This window comes from Nerophis lumbriciformis, linkage group LG08, assembly GCF_033978685.3.
Source record: "Nerophis lumbriciformis linkage group LG08, RoL_Nlum_v2.1, whole genome shotgun sequence".
Lineage (NCBI taxonomy): Eukaryota > Metazoa > Chordata > Actinopteri > Syngnathiformes > Syngnathidae > Nerophis > Nerophis lumbriciformis.
The window spans coordinates 37,741,040-37,752,500 of NC_084555.2; the positions used below are offsets into that span (position 1 = coordinate 37,741,040).

The following is an 11,461-nucleotide window of genomic DNA, read 5'->3' on the forward strand; positions in this document are numbered from 1 at the left end:
TTAATGTTGCGGCTGCTATAGGAGTTATTATTATTATTAGTTTGTTGACAATGAGTCAGAACTTCGAATTTTATAAGGTAATGATCGGACATTACTTTAGTATATGGGAGTACCATAACTTTGGAGGTGGTGACACCCCTGACCAGCACTAGATCTATCGTATTACCGTTGCGATGCGTAGGTTCATTTATTATTTGTGTAAGACCACAGCTATCAATTATAGTCTGGAGCGCCACGCACTGAGGGTCCGATGGGGTATTCATATGGATATTAAAGTCCCCCATTATGATTATATTGTCTGCGTGCGTCACTAGATCAGCAACGAACTCTGAGAATTCATTGATAAAGTTCGAGTAGGGCCCTGGGGGGCGGTAGATAACAGCCATATCGAGAGGCAGCGGTGCGACAGACCTCATAGTAAGCACCTCAAACGATTTGTATTTATTATTTAGGTTAGGGGTAAGGTAAAAGTTTTCATTGTATATTAGTGCGACCCTCCCACCCCTTTTAAGGGGACGGGCAATATGCGCATTCGTATAGTTAGGAGCGCGCAATAAAATCGTCTGGTTTGAGCCAGGTTTCGCTAAGACCAATGACGTTAAGATTGTTGTCTCTAATGACCTCATTAACTAATAACGTTTTGGGAGACAATGATCTTATGTTTAAAAAGCCCATATTATAAGTATTGGGCTGTTTTGACGAGTTTTTGTTTAAATTATCCGTAGTAGCAATATTAATAATGTTGCGTTTATTATACGTAGTGCACTTTAAATAGTTTCGACCATATCTAGGAATTGATACGACGGGAATTTTCAGATTGTTTGCTTGATGCTGCGATCGACTGAACGCATCATGATTTGCCACCTCAGTAGAATGCATATCTACCCTTGACACATTCACAACAGAAAACACATTATGTGAGTTGTGTGTTATTCTAAGAAAATTGCTATGCGTACAGGAATTATCCAGCCTGGCGCTGGCTAGTTCTAGCTTAACTGACTCCTCACCCGGACTAGCAGGCTCTGTAATTGCCTGTGACCGGGCTTGCTCTAGTGTAGTTAGTCAAATGTGACTTAAACAGTAGTCTATGTTTTTAGGCAGGATGATGGCGCCTTCCTGGTTAGGGTGAAGGCCGTCTCTCATCAGCAAGCCTGGTTTGCCCCAGAAAGAGGGCCAATTATCAATAAACGTTAGTCCCTGTTGTCTACAGAAGCTAGCCAGCCACTTGTTAAGCGAGACTAATCTGCTATATCTTTCATCATTGCCTCTCGCAGGCAGGGGGCCAGAGACAATTACTCGATGCCTGGACATCTTTCTAGCGAGATCACAAGTCCTGGCTATGTTTCTCTTTGTAATCTCTGACTGTCTCGTTCTAGTGTCATTGGAGCCAACGTGTACAACTATATTCGCATAACTATTGGTGTGATTAGCCTGTCGTACGTGTTTACTAGGCCTGTTGCGAGTTAGCTCCCTAAGATTAGCCTCAATGTCAGGTGCTCTGGCCCCAGGGATACACTTAATTGTGGCTGGTTTGCTAAGCTTTATGTTTCGGGTGATGGAGTCCCCTATGACTAAGGTGTGGTGCCCGGTAGACTGGGGTGTAGGACTAGCTAAAGAGCTAAATCAATTATGCGTCTCAACCGGTACACCGTAGCTTGTAGGCCGCTTAGGACTACTACAGGCTAGGCTAGTTAGCTCGCTACAGCTAACGCTAGCAGATGTGTCCGCAACATCTAAAGTTACGAGATTACTCTGCTCTAACTGGCGGACACGGCCCTCTAGCAGAGCCAGCCTCTCCGTGAGTAAGGTGCAAGACGCGCAGGAAGCCATACTCACGGTGTTTTCTGTCACCGAGTGAAGTTCCTGCTGTCTTCCGAGAAGTCCTGGTCACGGTGTGCAGGAGTAGATTCCTTCTGACCGGCGACCGGCGCCGCCTTTCTCCGCGCTAGCTTCGTTAGCTTAGCAGCTAGCTGCTAGCTAGCTGCGGGAGGGGTGGTGAGACAGAGATCGGGTGATTTGCAAGTTAAATAGTACTACTAAATATGTTGAGAAAGTAATAAAGAAAGCTGCAGAACAATTAAAAGCACACAAATAGAACGATACTTAGCTTTTTCGAAACAGCGAGCAGTCAGCGAGCAGTCACGCACGGTGAACCGGAACCGGAAGTCAGATGATCAGTGTTTCCACAAAGATAAATATCATTAATCATTAATAATAACAGAGTTAAAAGTAAATTGAGCAAATTGGCTATTTCTGCTAATTTATTTAAGTGTGTATCAAACTGGTAGCCCCTGCGATGAGGTGGCGACTTGTCCAGGGTGTACCCCGCCTTCTGCCCGATTGTAGCTGAGATAGGCTCCAGCGCCCCCCGCAACCCCAAAGGGAATAAGCGGTATGGATGGAAACTGGTAGCCCTTCGCATTAATCAGTACCCAAGAAGTAGCTCTTGGTTTCAAAAAGGTTGGTGACCCCTGCTTTACATTACACGTCACATTCACCCATTCACACTAAAATTCATACACTGATTTAACACTTTAAGACCAATGTCTTGAAAAAATATATCACACTTGAATCAACACAGTAGTTAATACTATGATCAATGTTAATTAAAAACTAAATGTGGGATATAAATAATAATGGAAGTATAATTGTTTGTATATAGTATATAATTGGTGCAAAGGTTTAACACCTGTACAAGGATATTTCACATGCCTTTACTGTGTATATAATTGAACTGTGTTTATGTTGTGTATAATGTGTATTTATAATATGTTGTACAAAGGACATTTCATAATTTTCGGAAGTTCATCTTGTACTTGACATTGTTTATAGGGTTAGGCGCAATAAGTGTTCAACTTCAGCCAAAACCCTTTCGGTCTGCAACATTTTCATTTTCAATCTATGAAAGTACAACTGTTTGTTTTTTGTTGACGATTGACCGAAGAATAATAAAATAAAATAAAAAATTATGTTAAGTATGCCATTCACGGCATGTGTAATTATGCTAACTAACTAACCCGCTAACAGTCTCAATGCTCAGTTTAAAATCAGATTTAGTTGACTAATGTAATTAAAATTGGTGATTAATTAAAGATTTTTGTTATATTTGCTTAACGACTTGAAGGTGTGGTGTAAAATTAGAGCTAATGGTACATGGCTGATGTGGGGATGTTGGGATGTAATTAGAGGAGAGAGGGAGGCCATCAAAGACGAGGCAAACACAAGCTTCTTGGGCCTCCAGGTTCAGGATTTATGACGTTTCCTTTGACTTAAGGCGTCATTTTGGGGGGCATTCCACCAACTCTCCTGGCGGCCGACTGTCTTTACTAGCGAGCGGACGGAGGCCACTGGCAGTAAAAGACTGAGCATTATGGGAGGATTGATAAAGACTGTAATTAGGCTGGACATGCAGCCGAAAGGGCAAGAGCACTTCACGTGTGGAGGAGACTGCGGGAGCGCAAAGGTAGTTTTTGTGTTGTTTTTTTATGTATGTCGTGGTGCCATCGTGGTTCTTCCCGACGCACATCAGATGGTGAATTATGTCACCAATCTGAGCTAATATCTGGCGATATCACCCCGTGACAAAACGCCGTTCCCACACACCCATGTGCTGCAGTTTAATTATAGGAACCAGGCTTACTGGGGTATCCAGTCTCACACTACTCACAGCTGATTACAATTAACTTTATTTTAAATACTTTTGGCGCACTCATAAAAGGCAAGTGTTTTTTAAAGGCCGCCTCATTATCTCATCAAGTCCAACATTCTACAGGGCTTTCACTCATCGCGAGCTGGTGATGAGCAAAGTGGTTGGCGGGATCGTCCCTTCAAAAACAAACAGCCCCTTTTTAATGAATGTATGTCAGGGATGTCTAAAGTTGTTTTTTTAGCGGCCCTCAGCACATTGTAAAAATACTCTTACAAAAGAAAACATAAAAAGTGGAAATAAAGACCAAGCATGTGTGATGTAAGGAGGAAACGTTGATGCTGATAACACAACGCTGACATGCTGTATATATAATATATCAATATATAAAATGTGTTTTGAAAATGAAAAATATCTAAATGGCCCCTGCATCCTTTTTAATTTGGAAGTGGAACATTAGGGAAAAAAACACCTGACGAATAAATAATAACTTATCATACAAAGTGACACTTAAATGTTAAATATTAGTATGTCAACTATTTTAGTTTTACACAAAGGTGCAGTTCAATAAATTAGAATATTGTGGAAATGTTTTTTGGGGGGAGTTGAATTCAGACTAATTTTATTGTAAGATTTTATTGCATACTGAATTTGGCTGAAAGCTATCATCATCAACAATATTTAGAAGTAAAGTCTATGCATATAAATATAGGAATGTATATGTCACATATAAAGTGAACGACTAAAATAAAGGAACTTTTCTAGTTTATTTTGGCACCCCTGTACAGTGGTTAACTTTCCCTCTATACGTACATCACAGTAAAGACTGTTAAATCATTTCAAGTTACTTCATCACCTGATTGATTATGAGAAACATCAATTGCCTTTACATTTTGTTTAATGGGAAGTTTAAATTAGAACAACATGGAATAGATTTTGGGATTGTGTTCTACCAACATGAAATAATAAAATGCAGCGCAGACATCTGCCAAAACTCCACAAATCCTGACATGCAAATCCAGACTGGTTCTGATTAGGGATGTCCGATAATGCCTACTCAGTGGCCTAGTGGTTAGAGTGTCCGCCCTGAGATCGGTAGGTTGTGAGTTCAAACCCCGGCCGAGTCATACCAAAGACTATAAAAATGGGACCCATTACCTCCCTGCTTGGCACTCAGCATCAAGGGTTGGAATTGGGGGATAAATCATCAAAAATGATTCCCGGGCGCGGCCACCGCTGCTGCTCACTGCTCCCCTCACCTCCCAGGGGGTGATCAAGGGTGATGGGTCAAATGCAGAGAATAATTTCACCACACCTAGTGTGTGTGTGACAATCATTGGTACTTTAACTTTAACTTTATAATGTTTTTTTGCCGATATCCGATATTCCGATATTGTCCAACTCTTAATTACCAATACCGATATCAACCGATACCGATATATACAGTCGTGGAATTAACACATTATTATGCCTAATTTGGACAACCAGGTACGGTGAAGATAAGGTCTTTTTTTTTTTTTTATAAAATAAAATAAGATAAATAAATTAAAAACATTTTCTTGAATAAAAAAGAAAGTAAAACAATTTAAAAACAGTTACATAGAAACTAGTAATGAATGAAAATGAGTAAAATGAACTGTTAAAGGTTAGTACTATTAGTGGACCAGCAGCACGCACAATCATGTGTGCTTACGGACTGTATTGATATATATTGATATATAATGTAGGAACCAGAATATTAATAACAGAAAGAAACAACCCTTTTGTGTGAATGAGTGTAAATGGGGGAGGGAGGTTTTTTGGGTTGGTGCACTAATTGTAAGTGTATCTTGTGTTTTTTATGTTGATTTAATAAATTTAAAAAACAAAACAAAAAAATAACCAAACGATACCGATAATAAAAAAAACGATACCGATAATTTCCGATATTACATTTTAAAGCATTTATCGGCATCTTTAGTTCTGATTGGTCACTGCGTCTCGTGGCCCCAATGCAAGTAGACTGTAGTAACAGAAAGAGAAAATGAGTCTCTATTTTTTTTTACTTAAAAAACAATGTGTCCTCAAAAAAAAAAGTTTAGTTTTTACTACTACAAACGTAATATTATTGCCTTTTTGCACTTGGAGGAGATGAAAACATTGTGTACTACTTATAGTAACTGTCTTGTGTGCCTGTTATGATGGCGTGTACACATAATTTAGTGTTAACCTATGTTTTATGGATGTGTGCTTGAAGGTTGAAGGAAGCTCAAGAGAACATCAATAAGATCACAGCAGAAAAGCGAGTGGAAACAAAAAAGATTAACGCCAACAGTCTGGTAAGAATTCTTCCTGTTTTGTACATTTCAGCAACTTGAGTGTGTGTTTGTGGACTTTGCGTGTGTGTGTGTACGTGTGTGTGCATGTGTATGTGTGTGCGCTCCGCAGAAAGAGAGAATGCGGCAGAAGCAAGCCGACATGGCGTCCAGCTGAGTGACTTGTTGAGGGGACATTGTCCCCCCCCCCCCTCCCCCTTCCGCCCTCGCAACAAAATACAAAAGACTGCAGCCGACATGTTGTGGTTCCGCTTGTGCCGCTGTACAAAAAGAAGGCTGGAAGTGTGCACGGCTCCAATAAGCCAAAGGTGGACCTCATTCATCCAGCATGGCGTGACCTCTTGTGTGCAGCCTGTGAAAGGTCTCAGTGGGTCAGCTGGCGGGTCAACATCTGTGTCAGCTGACACGTCCATGAAGTTCTTCCCTAACTCCTCGGAAGCTGAGAGTGTATCCTGTCCTAATCTGGCCTGACAATCTGCTAGAGTTTGTTTGTGCCAAACACAACCTCCTGTTTTTCAATATTAACTTTCTTGTGCAGTCCGTGACAAACACCTTTTTGTCCGCTCTGGCTTCTAAACACACCTTAATACCTCTGCTCTGCCAGAGAATAAGAAGGCGGAGCAGGATAAGTCAGTGCTGCTAACTCAGCAGGAATCAGACCCCATCATGAATGTGTTTCAAAGAGTCGGTTGAAAATGGAATCTTATAAAAACGAAACAATTTGTCCTCTTAGAAAGGAGGTAAATCCAACCATTCCCTTCCAGACACCCACAAATATTAACACAAAACACGTTATCGGGAATAGTTCTAGTTTTACACACACACAACAACACAAAATCACTCCAGAGTGTGAGAGTGCCATCCCACAGCAGTGTTCGGTAGTATGAGGAGGCTATATCAGAATATATGACCCATGAAATAGATAAATGAACATTTAACCTGACCTTTATTGATGAGTGGCAAGAAGGACAACCACAAGCGTCATCTTTTCTTGATTGTTTGCCAAACTTACTGTCGCAGTTTGCTGCATTCAGTGACAGGACGCAGACTCCAGGGATCTAGTTGACTTTGATCTGATCATTACACAACATCGCTGCAGGTCATTAAAAAGTCCTACATACAACTTTCAGTTTTTAAAATCCTTAAAGTGGAATTTTCATTATGAGACATGACGGTGGATGTTATTTATTTAATTTTTTTTTGCATTCTAAATATTAAATAAATGCGATCAAAAGTCCACATTTCCGCAATTCCGCCTAGAAAGCCCTTTAAAAAACATCCAAACACCTCCATTAGGGTTTCATATACATGATGTAAGTATTTATGTAATGTACTAACAGGCACATTTATAATAACATTTAATATTGACGTATCTTGCTTGTTTTAAGCATACGCCGCGCATTAATTTAAAAAATGCATCACGTTTGCTGTTTTTTTTCTTCATTACTGATTTCTGTTCACTGCAGACTTCATGAGAGCCAACAAACGTAATAAAACATCACTTACTGTACAAGGTCTGTTGTCATTAGGATGCCGACTGCTGCTTCATATATTCCCATTTAGTTGAAGAGTGTCTCATAATCCCAGCGTCTTTTTTGTGTCTTTCTGGTCATTTCCGAGCCCTAAATGGCTGTCAAAGTGTCCCAACTTGTTGGAATACCTCCTCAGACTTCTTCTGTCCAAGTGAGGTGCATAATTTCTGATCTAGAATAAACTTCCAGGGAGCAAGGAAGCAGTAGACTACTCGATGATGTCAATATCGGCACACAAGCTTGTGATCATGGCGCCGCTATAAATAGTTTGTCTGCGTTAGCGCTTATAATAACAATATTGATAATACATGGTTAATATTCAAATCACAAAATGTATTGTTGGCGCTTTTTAAATGGTGTGTAAATAAATAACTGGGAACAACTCAATATCGCTTCCAAAAGACCTCTTAGCTACCCAGTCAGGTGCCTGATGCAAAAACGCTGGAGGGAACAGTTCTTGCACTAAAACAACAATAATATTAAGGAATTTACAAGAAGACTTTTTTAGGGGGAATGTCTTATTCAAGAACTACAAGGCTACAGGTAGGTGTCGTGGTTTTAGAGTTAGAAAGAGATACATTAAACAGTGTTGCCAAATCCACTTATAAAAATTTGGGCTTGTTATGTTTTTTTTTCCAAAGTTGCATGCTAATATTGTGAGTCGGGTGGTTGTTCTTGAACATGTACCATATTTTCCGGACTATATTTTTCTATGTATTAGCCGCACTAATATATAGAAGGCACAGATATGTACGTTACGAAATTAGTTATTTACACAGAAATATTTTGTAAATGTTTAATTCCAAATGGTGTCTGAAACACGGCAGTAAAACGGCTGATCAAACAAAACAGAAGTCATTGTCATGGACCCACTAGCTGCTGAAGCTAGCTCTCCAATTAGCTAAACAGACTCAATAACTCCATGGTGACCTTTTGGTGAGTTTACAGAGGAATGTGTGAAACTGAAACAATACAAAAAAGAATGCCATTGTAAGATAATACTAACACAGACCGTCATAAAAAAGTGTTAACATATTAGCTAAAGCTAACAATGCCAGAGCCATTACATTACGATAGCACGTACAAAATATGCATAAAAACACTCCTACAGACATCACACATGGGACGGTTTAGTAAGTATAAACCGTTTTAGTTATATTGTAGTGTGAAGTGAAGTGAAGTGAATTACATTTATATAGCGCTTTTTCTCAAGTGACTCAAAGCGCTTTACATAGTGAAACCCAATATCTAAGTTACATTTAAACCAGTGTGGGTGGCACTGGGAGCAGGTGGGTAAAGTGTCTTGCCCAAGGACACAACGGCAGTGACTAGGATGGCGGAAGCGGGGATCAAACCTGCAACCCTCAAGTTGCTGGCACGGCCGCTCTACCAACCGAGCTATACCGCAACGTTTGTAAAACTTACAAACGTTGCATTGAGTAATGAATGAAGAATTCATAACCGTAGAAAGCGATATGGACTGCTAGAAGACTGAATGGTGCCCTACTTCTTGTTAAAAAAAAAAAAAGCACTACTGGTAAATGAGTGTGGACTGAGCAAACGCGTCCAAAAGGTGGCACCGTAGCACAAACATTAAAACACAGTGCATTTGCTTTTTTTTTTTTGCTTTTTTTCATGGCCGTCAAGTGAAGAAAAATCCATAAATTAGCCGCACCGTGTTATATGCCGCAGGGTTCAAAGTGTAGTAAAAAAGTAGCGACTTATAGTCCGGAATTTATGGTAGTTGCTTATTTGGGCTTCCTTTTATGTGAGTGTGGTAGTTAATTTTTTTTGCTTTCTCCACCCTCGTTTTCTGGTTATCACGCCTGCCCACTCCACTCTGCATGCTCATGCATGACGCACATCTCCTCAGAACAACGCTGTTCCTCTCAAAGAGTCGTTTTTATATTGTCTACTTTTTAGAAGTCAGCCGATGATCACTGGTTTCTCTCATGGAAACAATCACAGGCAGCAGTTAGAGTGGATCAGAATATTTCACATTTACGCTAATTATGCGGAAATACTCTATGTTAATATGATTGAATTTGGCTTGTGTTTTCAAAATGCCACATCCTGATACATGAACAATTATCGTAAAGTTCAACTTATTATATAAAACAGGCGGGGTTGTTGAGATATAGTCTTCATTTTTCCATTTAGAGGTCTTAAAAGGTCTTAAAAGTCTTTAGATTTGCGGTTAGGAGCCTACGGTACTCATCCATCCATTTTCTACCGCTTGTCCCTTTCATGGTCGCGGGGGTGCTGGAGCCTATCTCAGCTGCATTTGGGCGGAAGGCGGGGTGCACCCTGGACAAGTCGCCACCTCATCACAGGGCCAACACAGATAGACAGACAACATTCACACTCACATTCACACACTAGGGATCATTTAGTGTTGACAATACGAAGGTCCTGGGTTCGATCCTGCGCTCGGCATCTTTCTGTGTGGAGTTTGCATGTTCTCCCCGTGACTGCGTGGGTTCCCTCCGGGTACTCCGACTTCCTCCCACCTCCAAAGACATGCACCTGGGGATAGGTTGATTGGCCCCTAGTTAAATGAGAGCACTCTCTCTCTTTTAAACAAGCACCAAGTTATGCAGTCCCCCCCCCCAACCTCCCCACGCCCCCCTGTCAAAAGCACTCAAAAGGCAGCTCAGTCTTGTGACATAAAATCAACAAAAAGAAGCAAAAGGAGAGTTTGTATTTATTTTTTTAATTTCATGTTTTGCGCTCACTTTTTGCAAAATGCGTTATGGCCAATTATGCAACTTTGATGATTGTAACATGAGTTTATTACATCATCAACCAACCTACCACCACCACAAGTAGATTGCAGTCCTGTGGGAAGCACAGCAACCCAACATCCTTTTAAGTGGAGTCGGTTTCTTTCCATCCTTCGCTTCTTTCTACACGCATGTTAATATGATGTACAGTAGAAGAGGTAAACATAATAACTGTTGTCCCTCACATTGTTTGTCACATTATGCTGCACAATAACAGACGCTTTGCTACTGAAGAGCCCTGCCAGCCAAATGCAGTTTGGTCGATTATTTTTCTGCTGTAATACATTTATTTTTATTTCCATTTTTAATGATATCTCATGGTACATGTGCAAAATCTTCACCGTTTGTACCAAATAGCAGTTACCCGACAATCAGTGTCACGCTGCGGGACGGCATGTCCATCACTGGAAAGAAAAACAATGTTAATCCTCATCAAAGACAATCCCATAATTCCACAGTGTGGGACTGAAGTCCATCCTCCAAGGCGACAATGTTTGCCATCAGAGACTATACCTCCAGAATGTGTAAGCGCCATCCCACAGCAGTGTGTGACCAGCATGAGGAGTGGATGTAAAATGCACAATATGTCTTGTTTTCTCCCATTCCACTGATGACACTACAAGAGCTAATTAAGAAGGCTGTGACATTTGAAAGTGTGCTGCTCATCTTACAAACCCATCATTTAAAAAGGAAAATGCAATGGCATTGTTAAAAACGCTAAACAATCTCAAATGTGTGACGGTACACCTTTAGAGCACTTTTCTGCTTGCAATAGTTGTGTTGTGTAGCGCACTTAAAGCCCTTTATGGAGTAACTATTTGTATTTGCTCAGCACTATTGCCCCTTCTTTGTCATGCAGGGTTGTAAAGTAAGGCAATATTTTTGTTGTGTTTCTCATTCAAGAAGAAAAGTCTATTTATGTAGGAAAGTGTGTATTTTATGTACAGCATTAGACAACAAAGGTGTATATTTTACTTGCATGTGGCCTTCATTCTATAGTACAGGGTTGTGAATATTTAAGCATTAGATAGGTATGATCCCTCAGACAGACTGGTGTAAAAAGATGCATGTCCAATTAACTTTTTTTACCCTGCAAAGTCTGTGCCACTCATTTTGTATATGGAAATCCAAATACTGCAAAACTGGAATCAATACCACAACAAGAGTCGAATGTATAGCAGCTCT

The 11,461-nt window shown here is 40.3% G+C and overlaps 1 protein-coding gene across 2 annotated transcripts in view; it reads left to right on the forward strand.

The window, feature by feature from the left end:
• The window catches only part of LOC133611749 (formin-like), a 179,558-nt gene that overhangs the window by 168,021 nt on the left and 76 nt on the right, over positions 1 to 11,461 (forward strand). For both annotated transcript variants that reach the window (XM_061968839.2, XM_061968841.2), the window contains 2 exons: positions 5,883 to 5,964; positions 6,074 to 11,461. The exon at positions 6,074 to 11,461 is cut by the window's right edge and continues 76 nt beyond it. In XM_061968839.2, the coding sequence (XP_061824823.2) occupies positions 5,883 to 5,964; positions 6,074 to 6,118 (127 nt within the window). In that variant the 3' untranslated portion in view covers positions 6,119 to 11,461. The remainder of the gene's footprint in view (positions 1 to 5,882; positions 5,965 to 6,073) is intronic.